General features: G+C 47.1%; 1 protein-coding gene across 1 annotated transcript in view; it reads right to left on the reverse strand.

The window, feature by feature from the left end:
• The window catches only part of EPB41 (erythrocyte membrane protein band 4.1), an 88,148-nt gene that overhangs the window by 44,703 nt on the left and 24,109 nt on the right, over window positions 1–19,336 (reverse strand). The window contains 3 exon segments of the mRNA XM_058423554.1: window positions 2,431–2,535; window positions 4,883–5,113; window positions 7,740–8,196. Of these exon segments, the coding sequence (XP_058279537.1) occupies window positions 2,431–2,535; window positions 4,883–5,113; window positions 7,740–8,189 (786 nt within the window). The 5' untranslated portion in view covers window positions 8,190–8,196.

The raw sequence follows: 19,336 nt of genomic DNA on the forward strand, positions 1-19,336 counted from the left end.
TTATCTGTGCTACAAATTTAAAAATATGTCTTTTTCCCCTCCTCTGTAATTTGGGGTTTTGTGGGATAGTGGTGCAATTTAAGCTTCAAAACACAATTCCTGCTTTTTCCACGGTCTGAGCCTTTCCCTTAGCAGGGGTCAGGGTCTGTCCTGCTGCAGGCCCTGGCACTGGGCTAGCAACCCTCCTGGAGAGGTTACATTTAATCACCTCTTCATTTTCACCAGCTCTGAACAGGATTTGGACGTCCAGGTCTCCTGAGGTGAAGGAATTAACTCATTGAATCTCTTAAACTAATCTCTCCTGACCAGAAGGATACATAACTTCATGGCAGAGAGACAGCAATACTTACATTTAATCTCATCTTTTTATATGCCTGCTCCTCTAACACATAAAAGTGGGGATACAAAATCCATTTTAAAGGAAGATTTGCTGCCTTTTTAGGGCCACAGCTTGGAGCAGAGCACCTCCATGGCTGGTGCCACAACTGCTTGCTACTGGGGTGAGCCCAGCGTGCAATCATGCATCCCACCCTGCCTGATCCAGCAGACAATGATGGGAACAGTGATTAACAACACTTTTATCCCACTGGGTCATGAATCAGTGGAAAACAATTCTCCCTTTCAGGGCATTGAGCTCCTTGCTGCTCCATGGTGCCCAGCTGCTCCAGCCACTGTCACAACCTCCTAATCCCACTGTCACCCTCTGCTATGCCCACGTGGGTAATTACTGGTCCTCACAAAGGTTATTCCTTAAATATCAAGGTGGAAAATGTCATATACAACCCTTCCCTATCCAGGAATACACATGTGTCTCTCCACCTGCTCCACACAGCTGCAGGTGAGGTGCAGGAGCTCATCCTTGGATCCTATTAACACCATTTTACCTGTGAATAAGTAACTCTGGGGAGGTCTTGTTTGAAGTTACAGCAGGAAAGAGAGGAAGGTTCAGGTTTCAAAGTTCAGTGAAACATAACCAGAAAGATTAAAAAAAATAATGGCATTTTCACCCTTCAGAGCAAACCAAACACCAGCTTGCTCCACATTGGAGGTGAACAACCCATGGACAGTGGCCTCATCTGCCCCAGGTTCCAGCACTGGGACACAGATCTGACAAAACAATCTGTTTTCAGTCCCTACAGTTAAAATGCTCCACAACTGCTCAGCCCTTGTTGGCTTGGGGGAGAAGGTATACGCTTCTGCTTCCAGAAGAATCAATGCCAAAAGCCTGGACACAAGAAGAGCAAGTCCAAGGGTCTGGGAGATCACAGAATCACCTAGGAAAAGCCCTCTAAGATCATCAAGTCCAATCATTACTCCAGCAATGCCAAGGCTAGCACTATGCACTGTCTCCAAGCACCATATCCATATGCTTTCTGATCACTTCCAGGGACAGAGATCCCACCACTTCCTTGGGCAGCCAGTGCCAAGGGCTTGACAACCCTTTCCAGGAAGGAGTTTTTCCTAACATCCAAATGCAGCAATGAGCTACCCACAGCACACGCCGAAGAAGCTGAGCTGCTCCAGCTACACTCTTTTTGAATTAGATCTAAAAGTACACCTACCCCTTCCTCTGCAAGAAGAAACTCTGATTAAAAAAAAATCCTCTGATATAAAAAATATCCAGGTTATATACATGGAAACACATTTCACAACCAAGAAAACTGGAAGACACCAGAGACTGTAAAACAAAGTAGGAGTTCTGCCTGCCTCAAATAGTGTTATTTTTGGTTGTTATTTTGCCTGTGTTTAAAACAATATAAAGTATTTAACGACAGACATCTGTCTGTCAGTCAGTAACCTGGCCACAGGGGATTGCTGCAGGTGAAGCAGAGGAAGAGTCACAATACAGACCAACATAACTGGTCTAAAGTACGTAGAATTAGGCCCTTCATTTCAATTATCTCCTTTTTGGCTTTATGAAATAGACCTTGACTAATTGTTGAGCTAAAGGGTAAACAAGGTTTTAAAAGGTAAGACACTGCTTGAGTCAAATCAAACAAGGACCTTAAATTGAAACCATGAGTAGGGCTTTAGCATAGAGTCACATTTCTTCTGCAAGGGAAAGGCTCAACTCCAAGAGCTCTGGATGGCTGCAACCAAACCGCCCCAACACTGACACCAGTGCCAGGGCAGCCTGACTAATTTCATTTTATCAGTTAATGACACAATTTTGCAGTAAACTAATATTATGACTTTTCTCCAGGTGAAGACCAAAGTTCACCAAGATTCATTCTATGATTCACATAGCTTTTTGACTAAAATCCACATTCCTGTAGTCATTTATTCACCATTTCTTTCTGTCTGATGACCTGCAATCCATATTTAGGGAGGACACCAAAACAAGTTTGAGAAGGAGCTTCTGCCCCACTTCCTGCCCTGGGGAGATGATGCAGAAAGAGCTGAATCCCCTGGGAGCCAGCAGCTGCTTACCCTGCAGGTTGGTGTGTCCCATATAGCCAGACCAAAGTAGTCTTCTTCCAGCAGATTGAGGTGGTCACAGACTTTTTTAAGTAGATCCTGTCCCTTGGCATGTTTCTGCAAATAGACAGAGAAATCCTGTAGGACAGGGTTGGGTTTTGCCTGTCTTTGTTCACAGGAGAGGGGAGGACTGGAATAGGATCAAACCACACTGTGCACTATCAGTAAGGGGGAATTAGGGTCCTGAGTAGCTTCAAATCTTATCTCCTGGCTGTTTCAGAGCCAGGACTCCTTATAGGAAAGGGCAGCAGAAATAAACATTCCATGGAGAGGCAACAAGAAGCACAGTGAGTCTCTCTCTTCCCACCAGCTCCATGCCTGAAAATCCCCCAAAGCTGGACTTCTCAACACAGCTCAACTGACACAAGGATCTGTTCAGGTTTTTCCCGCAAGGTCCATCTACAGCGCTGGTATCTCCCAGGTTCAGGCTGCCAGACAACCAGGTGTGGATCAAGAGATGAAAACTGCTGCTACAACCTATACATTTCAGGGGCAACCTGACTTTTCTCAGGTTCAGAAAAAAGACAGCAGCACATAACCAAAGCCATGATTTCCATGATCTTTCCATCACCCTGCTCTGCTGATGAAAAGCAGCTTCTTACATCTGCTTCATGCACCCAAAGCTGCTCAGCACACAGCTTCCTGCCTCCAGAAATAAACTCTTGAGCATTCCTATTTCCTCTTTTTCTTTCCCCCATATCCTGCAGAAGTGAACTGACCTAAGGAGCAGACACCCTTTTAATCCAAAAGCATGAAGGAAAACATCCCTGAGGCACAAAACTATGGCAACCAGAAGCAGCTCATTCCATTGGATGCTTTGCTAGAAGAAAGTGCATTCCCAGTGACGCAAAATCAGCTTCACTAATGCCTGCAGCACTTCTGTCTGTCATCTCTGCATGGCAATTGCTCCAAGACCCCTGCCTTGATTTGCTCCTTGGCTTTATTCCAGCCTTTCAGCTGTCAGGTCCTTTGTGCACACATTGTGACTCTATAGGTAACATAATGTATGTGTTAGCCCGGTTATTCCTCAAGGAACTGGCACTGATACAGGAATAGAAAAGCTTCCAGGGCTGTCAGCTGGAAATGATGCCCAAAAGCACTAATTCTCCTTGGATAAAGGCAGCTGTGCTGCTCTTTGCCTACACCTTTGCAATTCCTTCCCAATTAAATCTTAATAAACTCTCAAAACACCAGAGCAGAATTATACTGGCACTAAAGCCAAGGGTGCTCCTCAAATTAAGAGGGTCTTACTGACACAACGGCCCCCCATATCCTCTGCAGTGCCCACCATGACACTCTGGACCTACAGAGAGACATTTCTCATGTCTTGCTCAAGTCAGGAACCCCCACGGCTCTCCCTCCAACAGCGTCCAGGACGGTATCCAAAGACACCACTGCAGCAAACCAAGGCACAAAGGCACGGCAGAGCTGTCATGGGATCTGGAGAGGAGGTTCACTGGGACTGCACACAGTCCTCCTGGCCAAGGGGAAGGTGATGGGGGCAGTGATGCTCTGAGCTGATCCCAGGCAGTACCAGCAGCGCCATCGTTACACAAACACAGCGCTGACCTACTTGCCCAGGATCACCCAAGGTGATTGCTCCCACAAGAATCCCTGTGCTCAGATACCCTCTCTGTCCCATTTACCAGCAGAACTGAGGGAAAACACGCTGGTGGAAGTATGCTCCAATGGTAAGTACCAGATTATTAATATTCCGGACACGTACTTCGATACTAAAATAGGGATTTCTGCTTGCTTTTTATTGCCCTGACAGCAACACAGCACTGTGAGAGAATGCACAAAATAAAGGAGAAAAAAAGCTCTCAGATAAAGGGGGTTGCAGTGCTCTAAGTCAACATAATTTTAAATTGTTTACTGGAAATACGTTCAACTGCAGGCTAAACGCAGTGTGGGTTTTTTACATCCAAGCACCAGGAGCTAAGTTAACCAGCAGCCTGAGAGGTAAAGGTACCTTGGGGGACTAGAAAAGCACAAATTAATTTTATACAACCCGTTTTATTCAAAGCCAAGGAAGCAAAAGTTATTTAGACAATTGCAACCTACCCCAAAAACCTAAACTCTAGCCTGGGATACAAATGAGAGTGAACAGCAAGTAATATAAAGTGTGGGTTTTTTTTTTTAACTTCCACCCACCTGTATAAAGTAAGGCACCCTGGAATTGTAGAACAATAAAAAATAAAGATTCCTAGTACCCAGAGGTTTTTACAACACACTAAATAAGTTGTTATAGCTTACACCGGGCTTGTTCTGCAGTAAAACCTGTCATGTAATTCCCTGGCAGCACATTAGGCCCCTATTAAATTGTGTTTGTGGTGATTTTTCAAGAGAAGCCGAAGGGAGAGGGAAGAGACAAGAGGCAGAACCAAACCCCCAAAGTACTTACGTCCACAGAACACTCAAAAATGGTATCATCCAGCAAGACGACTTTGCAGTACATGTTTCTGTGTCTTTTCACTGCTTTTTGGGCAGCTTTCAAATCCTTGTCTGCTTTAGTCTCCAGAGACTCTGGCTTCAGTTCTGGCTTGGCACCCTCTTCCTTTGCTCCCCCTTCTTCCCTGTCCTTGAGGTCTCTTCCCTCTGGCTCCTGGTCGTCCCTCCTCTCCTCCTGAGCAGGCTGAAACCCCCAATTCAGAGGTGTCAAACAAACAAACAAAGCATGGAACAAGCACTGCAGGGTTGGGATCTCACCCAGAATTCATTACCCCACTTTAACCTGTAACCTCCAGGTCCTGGAGCAGCAGCTGGGGTGACCAAGGGTATGGTATTTATTTTCAGAACTCTTCCAAGCACTTTTCAAATTTTCATTTTGTAAAGGATGTAATGAAAAAAGAAATAAGGGTTGATTAGAGAAATGCATTCATGGTGTTAGTGACAGTACCTCCTGGACTGGGAAGGTTTTGTCCCTCCCAGGTAGGACCCCCAGTGCTCCCACTGCCACTCTGGCAGAGCTGTTGTTTCAGTGCAGCGGCCCTTGGCATGGCAAGGGGGAAATGTTTTAAACTGACAGGCTAGATGGGATATTGGAAGAAATTCTTCCTGTGAGGATGGTAAGGCCCTGGCACAGGATGCCCGAAGAAGCTGTGGCTGCTTCTGGATCCCTGGAAGTGTCCATGGGCAGACAGGACAGGGCTTAGAGCAGCCTGGGATATGGAAAGTGTCCCTGCCCATGACAGAGGGTGGGATGAGATGGGCTTTAAGGTCCCTTCCAACCCAAACCATTGTGGGATTTTATGGTAGCAGTGGCACTAAAAGGAGGGTCAGGGCTGAGGTTTTACAGCAATCAGAGCTGATTGAGCAGCTCTCTACCACCAAAAAGGGAAGGCAGCCTCCACACCACCGTTCCTTTGCCTATGGAAGCACTTTGTGAGCCAGTTTAATCCACTCAAATAGCAGAAAGAGATGCAGTGTGGGGACAGGAGGAGGAAGGAAGATGGCTTTTTTTTTTCCTCTGCCACTTCAGCAGGTTAAACAAGTTCACAGCAGGCTGTGACGATGCTGGAAGGGGCTGGATGCAGCAGGAGCACAGAGCTGCAGCAGAGGAAGAGCAAAACCTTGTATGCTCAGCCCATATCCCATGAAATCACACCCAGGCACAAGTGCACAGAGGTATTTAAAAACTAAATAATGTCCACAAGCTGCTGACTTCTGTTCCAACAAAACTGGGACAACTGGGAGCGGGGAATCAGTCAAAGCTCCTAATGCCCATCGGTCAGCATTTATCAAACTGCAGCATCTCGCACATGCTTTCACAGCAGAAATATCTGCCGAGTGTCAAGTTCAGAAAGCCACTGACAGTGATCTAAAATAAGAACTAAAAAATAAAAAGGCACAAATGTGTCATCTAAAATGAACGGCCCAAGAAGAAAGGCTGGGATGCAAATTCTCACAGGCCCAGGACCAGCAAATCTGAGATAAACAGAGAAAGAAATCATGCATTAAATAGAACAGCATGGTTTGGGTTGGAAGGGTCCTTTAAAGCCCATCTCACCTTCCACCAGATCACGTTGCTCCAAGACCCATCCAAACTGGCCTTAAACATGTACAAGAACAAGTTCCTCTTAAAAATACAATTTCTGGCCTGAAGGTGCCTGAAGATCTCCATTTCTTCCCCATCCTGCTAATCCCAACCCTCAGAGGTATAAAACATGAGCAGAGATCATCCCATGGTCTTCAGAGATGGGCTCAGAAATTTGGGAAAAGAAAGGAAAAGCTGTTACCTACTACCCTCTCTACAACTTTGTAATTTTAAGGAGCTGAATTTACAATCACTGCCTACTGGCAATGCTTCAATTTGTAAAGTATTGCTCCAAAATTGAGCATTTGTGGGTATCCGGAGCCACTCTGAACTTTAGGCAGTGGGTAAGAAATCCAGATTTCACCCTCTCTGGCTCCATCAATACACACAGGTTGGTTGGGATGTAAGAACTTCCTAGCTGAGAAGGAATACCCACCTTTTTCCACTCCAGGCTCAAGTAACAGTAGAGCTGTAACTACCCAAGAAAGAAGAGAGGGCACCCAGCACTCCCAAATCAATAACCAGCCACAGCTTAGTGAATGTTCCCCGGAGGGTGTCTCTGCCTCAATCTCAACTTTAAATTTTCAAACTTTAAATTTTGCATGAAAAATGACCCTGGCTGGAATGAGTAGACATCAGACACATGCCAGGAGCTGGGCTCAGCCCACCTGCCATGCTGAAATTCCTGTCTACATGATGCATAAGCAGAAAACATTTATATTTGGCAGGCTCAGCACTAGCCCAGACCGAGCAGATGACCAAGTCCTGTCGTGCTTGCTCTCCTTGAAGAAATCTGCTCCCAAATCCACGTACTCTCATAATCTCCACCTTGGGCCACCGACCTGCCTTGATCCTGCTCACACCAAGGACATCCTGATGATCAACCCTGGTTTTGAACCCAGTGGATGTGAACCCTCTCTGTTCTCACGTGACACCCCAAGCCTCAGCAGAGGAGCAATGATTCAGCAATGGGGTGTTTTAAATTATGCTACAGAGTGTGACCCTAATTTCCAGAACAGAAAAACAGACTTTGCAGGTCTGATGCAGAGATGCAAGAGGGGGAAGTACACAATGAAACGTAAGGAGCTGGCAAGAGCCTTTTTGGCATCTCATGATCTTTTCTGGTCAAGCTCACCAGCCTGGGATATGAAATTGTTACAGTTCTGGCTACAAAGACACATTTTAAAGCAGCAGGGAGCATGTCCCACAAAATGGGGTGTTTTACCTGTGTTTCTGCACTACTCAAGGAATGGAGATCCAGCGATGGGTCGGTTTTGAGCTCAGGCTCAGGAGCTGCAATCGGGGCTTTCACAAGGATGTCTTCATCAGGGCTGGCTCCTAATCCTGCGTCCTGGTCACTTCTCACCTCTTTAGGAGCATCAGTGTCTTTGTCCTCTTCAGATACCTGAGACTTGGGCCTCCTGAGGAAGGAGGAGAAGAGGCGGGAGAGACCCCGGCCCTCAGAGCTGCGATGTTCTTTCTTGCTCTGCTCCTCGTGTGTGGGTGTGTCTCCGTTGGAGGCCTTCTGCCTCTGGGGCTGTCTCTCCAGTGCTGGTTGAGCCCCTTCCTCCAGGGAAGCCTCTTGCTTCTGTGTTTCAGCAGCTCTTTCCTCCTCCTTGGCTTGCTGCTGCTCTGAGTTGTCCGCGTCGGCAGCTGGGCTCTTTTCTGTTGTCATGATGATGCTGTACGAGAGGAGCAAAAGGGCTCAGTCAAGAGGTTTCCAATAAATACCCACGTCTGATGGAGCTATTCAAACCAACCATGAGCACAGACTCGCCATGTTCACCAGTCACACCAGCCTGTCACAGAACCAGAGCGGAAGGAACACACAGGGATCATCAAGTCTAACTCTGAAGTGAATGGCCTGTAAGGGGATGAAGTCTTGGCTGACTCCAGCCTACAAAGTCAGCAAAGGCAAATCATGCCTTTTGCTACAGTTTGCTTTGAAGATAGTCTTTAAGGTCCCTTCCAACCAAAACCATTCTGGGATTCTGTGATCTGAAACACACCAAACCACGCTGCTGGGGACAGGACCCATCAGTGTTGAGCAATTAATTACACTGTTCTGCACCAGTCGAATCTGGGGGAGCTCAGCAGGCTTTGGGATCATAGGATATTTGCACTGCACACTGGAAAAATATCAAATGAAAAGGTTTCCAAACAACAGCCAAAATGGAGAGCAGATTTCCTCAGAGCTTGTGCTATCAAGCTGATGCAATGTTTATTTCAACTTTAGCCTGGGCTGTTGACACAAAAAGATAGAAATCACATGAGAAGAATATCTATTTAAGGTATAAAGAGGACCCAAAATAATCATGCTTTAAAGGGGATAGAACTAATCTTTGCACACCACATCACATGCATCTGCAGCAATAAATTGCCACTGCTTACACTGAGCAAATAGCATATAATCCAATATGCCTCAATCTCCCAGCCCGAGCCCCAGTGTATAAACATTTGCTCAAAATACACACTTAAAAATTAAGACACATTCCAAGATGTCATCCTCCTACATATTATTGCATTCATCAGCTTTAATTTAACTCATCTTGATTGCTAAAAGAACCAGAGTGCTTGAAGGAGAAAAGCCCTCAAAGCTCTTCAAAGGACTTTCCCCTTGTGTTTAATGCAAACACTTCACATTATTTCTAATGCCATGGTTAAATCGGCACAGCATCACAGACCTTCCCTGAATTTGTTTCTGCAGCAGCACAAATTTCCTGAGGTTACAGGGTTTGGTTTGGGGTTTTCGCTGGGTTTTTTCACCTGGACTCAGCCTCACCAGCCAGCCTTGGGGACAAGCTGCAGGGCTCATTTCAGCATGGTCTTCTGCAGAAGCAGAAGACAGAACTACTCACCATCTCCCCTCTGTGAGCTGCTTTGGGTATTTCCAAACCCAGCGGAGTGGAAGAGGCCACTGAAATAGCATCTTCCAACCTGCATTGATCCTACAGCATTGTTTCTACAGGCACCCAAGCCAAGAACCTGCATCATGAGCAGGGATGCTAAAAGGCAAAGCAAGTGCCCAAACCCAGATGTGCCCACATGTATCTGTGACCAGTCTGCAGATGGCAGCATATGTGTTATTTGTCCTTGCAGCTCTTACTTCTGCTCCCCTTCCTCCTGCAATCCCTTGCCATGGATGCCGCTAGCTCCATTAGCAACTCATGGCTCCTGCTGCAGAGAACCCCAGGCACCATGCAGCTAATTTCTGCTCTCATCAGCTCTCCAAGAACTCCTGGAGATGCCACAAGGCAGGGAAGAGGCCAAGGACTCTGTTCAGCCAAACACCCATCACCCCAAATCCACTATGCCAATGCCCCGGGCAAAGCTCTGAACACAGAGAGCACACACAGAATGATAGGGCTGTTCTGCAAGCCTATTCCACCACAATCACACACCAGCAGCCAGCTCCCTCTGGCACCAGCTGTTGGAGCAGCCTGCTTTGTAGCTGCTTCCCACTGTGTTTGTTTTGAATAAATACATTTGTAGGAATCGTTATGAAAATGTACAACCTTGAATGAGTTGCTCTTCAAACCAAAAAGGCAGAACCAAAGCTTTGGAGATGACATCAGGGAGGGCACAGCTGAGGAGCAGCTCTTATCGGCCGCAGGAAGTCCCAGGGACAGTCCACAAAGGAATGTTTCCTCTGGATGTGCTTTTCATTCTTTAAACACCAACAACTTGGAACAAGATTTGTTGACTTGTTTCAAAGCAGCAGTCATAGACCTCTCCTGGTGCAGGAAGGTGGGCCTGGCTGGTGATGAGCAAACATCTCCTGGTCTCTCCTCTATCCCTCGAGAACCACACTGCAGCTCAGCGAGATCCCTCGGCAGCGCTGGGGATGCAGAGATGGGCACACAGGAGCCCTTCTTTTCCCAAGAAATGTTTCTTAACTGCCAGCACCAATAACTCTCTGAGTACAGCAAACACCTTGCTGAGAGACCCGACCGCACTGCTCCAACGCGTGGGCTCCTGGCCGGCTCCCTCCCTCGGAAGTCTTATGCTCAGAAATTATCCAAGTAAGTAACATTAACTGAGAGGCTGTCCATGGCAAGGGGGTGGAACGAGATGGTCTTTAAACCTTCTAACCAAAGCCAGTCTGTGATTCTGTGATTATACACGGAAGAAAAGGACCTTTCCTGCAAGGAGATGAGCGCCAAGTGGTGTTTTGTTTCCAACCCAGCCCACAGCAGCGCAGACACAAAGAGTGAGGTTCTCTCTTCAGTGCTCTTCAGCCCATCCGTTGGAGAAAGCACTGCCCACAGCCAAACCACAAGCAGTTTTTTATTTAAATTACATTTTCTTGCCTTGCTATTCCGTAAGGAAATTCTGCTGAGCCAGCAGGTGCCTTGGGAACTCCCTGGGTGCTGGAGGAAGATGCTCTGCTATTGTATGAGCACTCAAGCAGCACTGTTAACCTTCTGCTCTGAACTGCCACACTGTAAATACTTCATTTGGGGGGGACTTTCTTTGGTAGAGGCTGAAGGTTTGATGTCAGACAGCCTATAAAACGCAGGCTCTTGAGAAGTCTGGAGTGGAGAACATGTCAACACTATGGAAACAAGTAAACTACAACAAAACTCAGAAATGATCCCAGAGAGAGATTTCGGAGTAACAATCTCATCAGAAAAGAGTACAAATATGTATCAATATCTAAGCATTTTCAAGCTAGAGAACATCCTCCAGATACGAAGGCTTTGGCAACAGGAAGCAACCTGAAGAGAAAAGCATTAAAAATTTCCACAGCAGAAAACAGGCTTTGTGCTGCTGAAGACACTTGCACCGTGGGGTGACTACCCACTGGCAATATCCCAGCTCATGTCAACCAGAGCAGCCCCCAGGGGAGGACCTGGGCCTCCCCAGGAATGTCAGTGCTTTAGTGATGGAGCGGGACCTCCGCAGATCTTCTCTCAAAAGGCATCAGCAACTCTGAATGCCAAATGCCAAAGCAAACCAGTGCAGGGGCTCCTCCTGAACCTGCTGTACCTGCAAAGACCCTACAGCCCCCCAACCTCAGTGCTTAGCCTTCTTTCTAGCCAAGGGCACAGCTGTAGGAAACTCACAATATCTCTGTGGGCTTGGTATAATTCATACATACTCACCCCTCTTTCCTGCATCAAAATCTGTGAAACAAAACAGACTTAAAAGCAGTGCAAGCACTCATTGCTCTCCCTGCTCCCAACATACACGGTTTAATCACAAAATCGTGGAACTCTTTGGGCTGAGAGGACCTTAAACTCATCTCATTCCAACTGCTTGGAATTGGCAGGGACACCTTCCATTAGACCAGGTTGCTCTAAGCCCCATCCACCCTGCACTAATTACCTGGTGAGCAGATGATAGCTAAACCCAGTTTCATCCCCACAAGGTTCCATGGGTTCTACTTTTGCAGACATCAGAAGACAACCACAACCTAAGCCAAACCATCCTCATTTTCCAGCCTGCACACACACACAGATTTATCTAAAACATTTTAGAGGAGCTCAAGATACTGCAGCAGCTCACAGTTGAGAAAGACTTCAATCCTCAAGAAAAAGCTAAATACCTTCCTTATGTTACCTGTGCTCTGGGAGGTTCTCATGAAGTGATGGCACTTGAGTTCCCTGGAAATGACAGTGCTGTCCCTGGAAATGACAGTGCTGTTCATCTGGCCTGTTCCACGATGAGTTACAGAGGCTCAGTGAAACAGGTATGTCTAGACATGTGTCTGTCACCCTCTCCTACCTGTCAGCCTACTTCAGTCTCTCTTATTTAGGCACCCAGTAAGTTTAGTGATGGTAAACTGAACCTATGCTGAAGGAAGGGAGGGTTAATTAGAAATCAGGAAGAAATTCCTGCCAGTGAGGGTAGTGAGGCCCTGGCACAGCTTGCCTAGAGAAGCTGTGGCTGCCCCTGGATCCCTGAAAGTGTCCAAGGCCAGGTCAGACGGTGCTTGGAGCAACCTGGGACAGTGGAAGGTGTCCCTGTCACAGCAGGGGGTGGGATGACACAGGCTTTAAGGTTCCTTCCAACCCAAACTGGTCTGCGATTCTGTGAAAAATCTAACTTATCCCTGTTTCGAAGCCTAGAAAAATGATTTCTGGTTTATGTCATAACTCAATTCCCAGTGGCTTTGTCTTTCAGAAAGAGAAGAAAAAGGACTGTCCATGGGGGAGGTTCAGTTCTCGGAAACATAAACTGTCTCACAGAGATGCCCAACACCAGATAACGGTGGGACAAACCGTCTTGACCTTTGTATGCAAAAATGTCTGGTTTCACTGGATACTGCTGCTCCAGCAAGAGCTAGAGACAACGATAAGACAAAAATTTCTGCTAAAAATAGGCAAAAATCAAATAGTTTCAGCAACAGTGTGGTGGGCTTTTTTTAAATCCATTTCTTCCCATTTCATAATGTGTGTGAAAAGCACATAATTCGCCAGGGAAACCACACAGAATGCAGCCTGAAATAGAGAGCACAGCCTGAAAATTCCGTTTTGTCAAGAACTGGTGCACGTGCTACAAACCTGTGGGTGGGAGAGGAGGAAACTGCAGCTGCCACCAGCACAACACACTCCACATGTGTGTTATGTGTCCTACATGTGATTTTTACTACAGTAAAGAAAACATCAGACAGAGCTTGAAGCAACCTTGTCTAGTGGAAGGTGTCCTGGCCATGGCAGGGGGATGGAATGCGATGCACTTTAAGGTCTCTGCCGACCCAAACCAGTCTGAGATTCTATGACCATAGCAGAGAGCTGTTTGCTTGGGCCTTTCAAACAAAGCAAGAAATTCAAATGCAATAAAATAAGCCTCTCAACAGAAATTCAAACAACTTTAAAACACTCAAAAGACTCAGAACCTTTCAGAATTTATTTAATACATTTTATTAGAGGAATATTTAGAGCTGACAGTTTATAACCCCTCTTAGAATCAACATGCCTCATCTTTCTGTGCTGGTACTTTGGATCCTTAACAAAAAGGATGCTGTCACTCAGCCTGACCTGGAAGGTAACAGGAGACTTCAGGAGCTTCACTGAACAGGGGAAAATAAACCACCCAACACAACACAGATGGCACATTACAACTGCCCAGATTTAATTCTCACCAGACCAGCCCTGATAATCTACTGCATGCCGGCAGCACCATGCCCCTCTTCCATCTCTTGCTATAGTAGAGATTTCCTATTTAAATGAGGGCAAAAATAGTAGCTCACCATCTGCTGAAAGCAAATCATTTATGTCAAATTGAAGACTGGGCTTATAAAATGACCTGACTAAATGGAGCAGTAAGTGCATTACAACCAAAGGGAGCTGAGAGCTCCTCCTCCGTATCCTCAAAAATCCTCCTGGATGCTACAGAATTCCTTACATGGGAATTCACGGGCTTTGCTCATTGGTGAAGTGCTGGAATTTAAATGAAAACATGTACTTGTCACTGGGGTCTTGTCTACAGCAATGGGTTTGGAAAAGCTGCCTGTGTGGGACTTGTCTGGAAAACCCAGTTGAACCCGGAGCGGTTGGACCCAGAACAGAGACATGGAGAAGGCACATGCACCAGACTGCCAACAAAATCAAGTTGCTCACAGACTATTCCTCCTCCCACTGCGACACAGTAGTTGGCTAAGAAGACTAAGAAAATCATCTGTTTAATACTAGTGTTGTTTCCTATTCAGTTGCAAGCAGTAACTCCTGGGGCTCCCTTCCCCTCTGCAGCAGAGACCAGAGCACAAACACCACGGTTTGGTCTCAAACACGCAGCATCTGACAGGGCTGCTTCTGCAGAAACAAGCCTCCAAAGCCTCCTGGAGGACACAGGGGCTCAGCCTGGCAGGCAGCAGTTACTCCAAAACTCTCCTTTAGCTGAAAGAGCTGTATCTGCCCGAGCTGGTGGAGGGAGGGAGGAAGGGATCCATCTAAGCCCATCCCCACCCCAGGAGCAGCTCAGCCCCTGCGTGGTACAGATAACATCCTGGGGCTGCTCCCTCCATCATCCTCCCACGGAAATGGGGAGCACGGGGACCTGGCAGGAGCCAGAAATCTGTGCAAAGAAAAGCAGCAGGAACGGTGCTTACAACAGCCACTACGAGCGAGCCACTCCATCACAGGGAGGCAAATGGCAAGAACAGACTCTGTCCCAGCAGGTCACTCCATCACAGCCACTCCTGATCCCACCGCGAAGGAATACCCACGGTGGCTATGACAGCACAGCAGAGAGATGACAATGCCACCACTGCGTGTGAGTATGGCTCTCCCTGCAGCAGCATTCCACTTGTTAAAGCAACAGTTCAACACAAGTAAGCAATAGCTCTCCATCAGCTGAACAGGAGGATTTTTGCCATGAATTATTCATAAGGTGTTTTTTTTCCTGCCTGAACACAGATGTGTTTACTTACACTGTACCTCATTTACACTCAAGGTTTAACATAACAGGGCTCATATTCTTTTGTTACAGTTTCCCAAGAATGGGAATAAAGCACTTTTTGCTTTTGTTGCTCTCCTTTTGGTTGCTTCCAAACCAAAGCTATAATTAGAAGCCCAGAGGGCCCTGCACGCTCCTTTGATAAAGAGCTGCCTACTAGATAAATACTACCCCTGCACACACACACACACACACACAGAAGCACCTGCCAGGATGAATCCCTGCTACACCAAGAGCCAGAAGAATGTTTGATGCTAAAACCTCTTAACAGGCTCCATCACTGACTGCCCCAGTTCACACACATGGGCTATTCCTCCCCTGCATGCCAGGGACATCGCACTTGTGTTTCATTTGTTAGTTCACTGCTGTAATGCAATTTGCATTCACCCAAGCGCCTCAAATACATCTGCCACACCCTGGTACAACACCCCATATTCATTAAAAATAACCATATTCACGCAGTTATTCTGATGTTATTAACACACAAGAAATGCACAATATTCAAACTATCTGAGGGAATCACTTACAGGAAGGGCTGGGAGAATAAGCACTAGGCTTGTTCTCTACCAAGCCCTCATGAAAGGTGGCTGAAAAAGCTGGATGGAAACATCCTCAACCCTGGCTTTCAGCTGGGCTTACTGCTTCAAAATTGCCATCAAATATCACAGAATCCTGGACTGGTTTGGGTGGGAAGGGACCTGAAAGCTTGTCTCCTTACACCCCCTGCCACGGGCAGGGACAGCTTCCACTGTCCCAGAATGCTCCATGCCCTGTCCAACCTGGCCTTGGACACCCTGTGCCAGGACCTCCACAGCCTCCCAGGGAAGAATTTCTCCTCACTATCTCACCTAATCCTGCCCTCTGTCAGTCTGAGGTCGCTCCTCTTTGTTCTCTCACTATCTGCCTGTGTAAACAAGCCACCCTCCCTCTGTCGTCGTAGGACACGAAAGAAAGACAAGAGACTCCAAATATTTCAGAAGGCAAAGAGTACAGAAAAGCTTTATAGTCTAATTCTTACTACCTTTTATAAGGTGTTGTGATACAGACTTAACATGATCAGTGAACAGGAACGACACCTCTCTAATCCCATTGGTTAAACCAGAGAAACAGCAAAACATCACCTGGAGAAGGATTGTTTTGAGAAAGGATAGTTGTTTTCCAAGACTGTTTTGAGAAGAAGCTTTGTTGAGAAATTTTCCCTTGGGAAAAATTAGCAGCTGCCAGCAGGCTAAAATCTCTCAGAGCCAGAAATCTCATGCCCACATCCCTCCTTTTTATAATCCACTTCATGCACTGGAAGGAGCTCTAAGGTCTCTCTGGAGCTTTCTCTTCCCAAGGCTGAATACTCACAACTCCCTCAACTTGTCAAGGACACTTAAGTTAGCACTACACTACCCTAAGTTGATTCCAAGACCTTTTCTCCTGACAGCAACACTCTGAACATATTTAATGCAAATTCTCCCCCACAAAAGCCTGCAGTGAGGGAAAGTCCCAGGACACGGTGCCTAACCCAGCGGTGCCTAGGTCTGCCCAGGGGGCAGCAATGTGGTTTCATGCTGTTATAATGAGTTTTAAGAAGCTGTACCAATTGCCAGGCTGAGTTGATTTATTTGGTTTGCTCTCACATGCTCACTGCCACCATCGAGCAGAGAAACAAGGGCTGCAAGGTAACTAAAATTACCTTTACAGTAATTACCAGCCTGAATGCTGCGCTTTTAAAGATTAATGACCTAGGAGTGCAGGAAGGCACTGTCCAGCTGCAGATTATCTAGTAAATTCCTCAAGTCTTGGGTTTCTGGCCAAGCCCCAGTCACTTACACCGGCAGAGCAACGTAGTGGATGAAGAAACTGCAGGTGTCCTCAACATCCATCAGCATGAAATGAGCCAGATCCAGCAGAGACATGGATGCTGGCTCTGGAGACACAACTGGGACAGCACAAGCTCCAAGGAGCCCAAGAGAATGAGTCAGGGAGCAGGGGCTTGTGAAGCCGAGTTTCGCTGGGTGGGTACAAACATCGCAGGTATCAGCACACAGCAGCCTGTGCTGCTCCTGAGCTGGGGGAAGGCTTTGTTTCAGGAAGGCCCAGCCCTTTCTGAGGTCTCCTCTTCTTTCAGGGCTCACCATCCCATGCAACAGCACAGAAGAAATCCCCCACAAACATCGAGATGTAAACTCCCAGTATCAACAAAAGAACCCAACCTTCGACAACCTGAAAACTCTCAAGACCAGACAGCTTGGTTTCAGAGCCCACTAAAAGCTAACTGAGCCCTCTCCATCAAAAGCAGTAGAGCCCATGCCAAGCTGGTTGCAGCTCCCCAAGGCACATAGCACTGGGAAGTGCAAATTGGGATGCTGCTGACCTTGCCTCAAGACTGGAAACAGCAAAGCATCTTCTGTGGGCACTGTGCACAGCAGGGAGGTGAGGAGACATCTCCTCCAAAAAGCTCTCCTTTTTTTTTTTCTTTTTTAAAAAATATTGCAGGTGATGGTTAAACTCTGCACCACTCCCAGAAAAAAAAACCCATGGGGATGAACCTACTGCACATCTGCAGGCTCCTGGTCTATGCCCAAGGAGAGCAGGCAAACATCCAAAACCTGCGAGTAAACATGTTCTCAACAGACCTGGTCCACAGGCAACAGGGAGAAAACCAGCCACTCAGCTGTTCCCCCAAACACTCAGAGCCAGGAGTCAGAAGCTATTCGTAAAGCCTCAAGGTACCAACTCCGTTAGATTGGGATAAACTCCAGTGCCACCAGGGCCCCAGAAGGATGTTGCCCCAATGCATGCAGCACCAGAACAACAGTGCATGTTCCAGGAACATGCTCAGACACTTCACACCACCTCCATAGGGATAGTTTTCTTCCCAGTTCTCCTGCTCATGATGCTCAGTGACCACAAAGTCACCCTTGACCCTGGGGTGGCTCCACAAGCCAGGTAGCAAAGAAGATGGTTCCTGGAAAACCACGGCAGGTTTTGCAACACCTCCCACGCGCAGGATGCTCTCCAGAACCCCTCCCGGGATCCTGCACCGCAGGGCAGGCGACACCCACCCAGAGTGAAAAAAAAAAAGCAATGGGATATCAGTGCTGGGATTAATGAGACATTGTCTGTGGCAGTCCCCATCCCATAATAAAGTCATTCTCCTCTTAGCAAGGCTAGGGAGAAGCCCTCAGTGAGCACAGATTCCTAATATTTCCATTGCACAATGTTCTATGTCCTCCATTTGCACAATTTAGTCTGTTTCGTGCATGCAAAAAGCACCTCAGGGATGCCTGGAGGTTCTGTCCTGGGTCCGCACACACACCTTGCTTCTACTTCTACCCAACAAGATCCCAGAGCACCAGCCAGAACAGCCAGATCTGGGGATGGGTACCGAGACAGTGGGAGACACCAGGACACCAACCTAACATGGGGTGACACAACTGTCACCTTTCCAAGGCCGCACCCCAGCACAGCTGGCAGGGAAGAAAATCCTCCCATCCCCTCCAGGAACAGGAACCAAACAGAAGGGGAATGTGAAGCAGAAGTTAAATACCATCATGTGCAGTCAGTCATGGGCATACAGCAGAGCAGCTAAATCCTGTCACCTCCCAGAGCTGCTCCTTTCGTGAGCCAACACACTACAGCAGAACCACTCCCAGCCCCCCAAGACTCAGCCTCCAGCCACTTCTACCAGTCAGTTTTTACCATTCAGTGCTGAAATCATGCAGCTTTAGTTTTTAATCCCCTTAATTAGGGGTGTGCAGCAGTCTTCATTCCTTAATTACATCCATTGACACATCTGATGCAACACATTTACAAACAACCACTTTCACTGAAGATGGCTTTGAATCAAAATCGCTGTCAAATTCCCTTGCTGGCTGTGCAGTGGGAGACAGGGGAGAAGGGAGAAGACACCACATAGTGCTCTGGATGCTTTAACAACATGCACAGCTTGGAAATGTTACTTTCATTAAATAATCACCATTTTTTTGGCAGGATTTAGGCGACTCCAGAGCAGAGAAACCACTGGCAGTCTGAGGCTTCAGAATGGGAGCACAGCTCGAAGTTTACAGCAAAGAAATGAACATTTCAGGCAATCCTCTCCATACTGACCCATGGGATGGAGGGATGGCATTTCAGTGCCTGTCCTGATGATTTCGGTCTATCGCCATTCAGTAGCTCAGTTAAAGGCAGACAATGGGGATGCTCCATTTCATCTTCTCAGCTGTCAAGAATCCCTTTGATCCTCTGGGAGGGCAAACACTCAGTGAGCACTTTATCACCCCCACTTCTGCAGCAGAACGAAAATAATGACGCTGACACCTTCTGCCTGCCCACAGAGCCATGGCAGCAATATCCCACAGGGAGCCTGTGCTCACTCCTGCTTTGAATTACTGCCCCAAATCCCATCCCAATGCACTAATGGCTCACCAGGGC

The sequence above is a fragment of the Hirundo rustica genome, chromosome 25, assembly GCF_015227805.2.
Source record: "Hirundo rustica isolate bHirRus1 chromosome 25, bHirRus1.pri.v3, whole genome shotgun sequence".
NCBI lineage: Eukaryota > Metazoa > Chordata > Aves > Passeriformes > Hirundinidae > Hirundo > Hirundo rustica.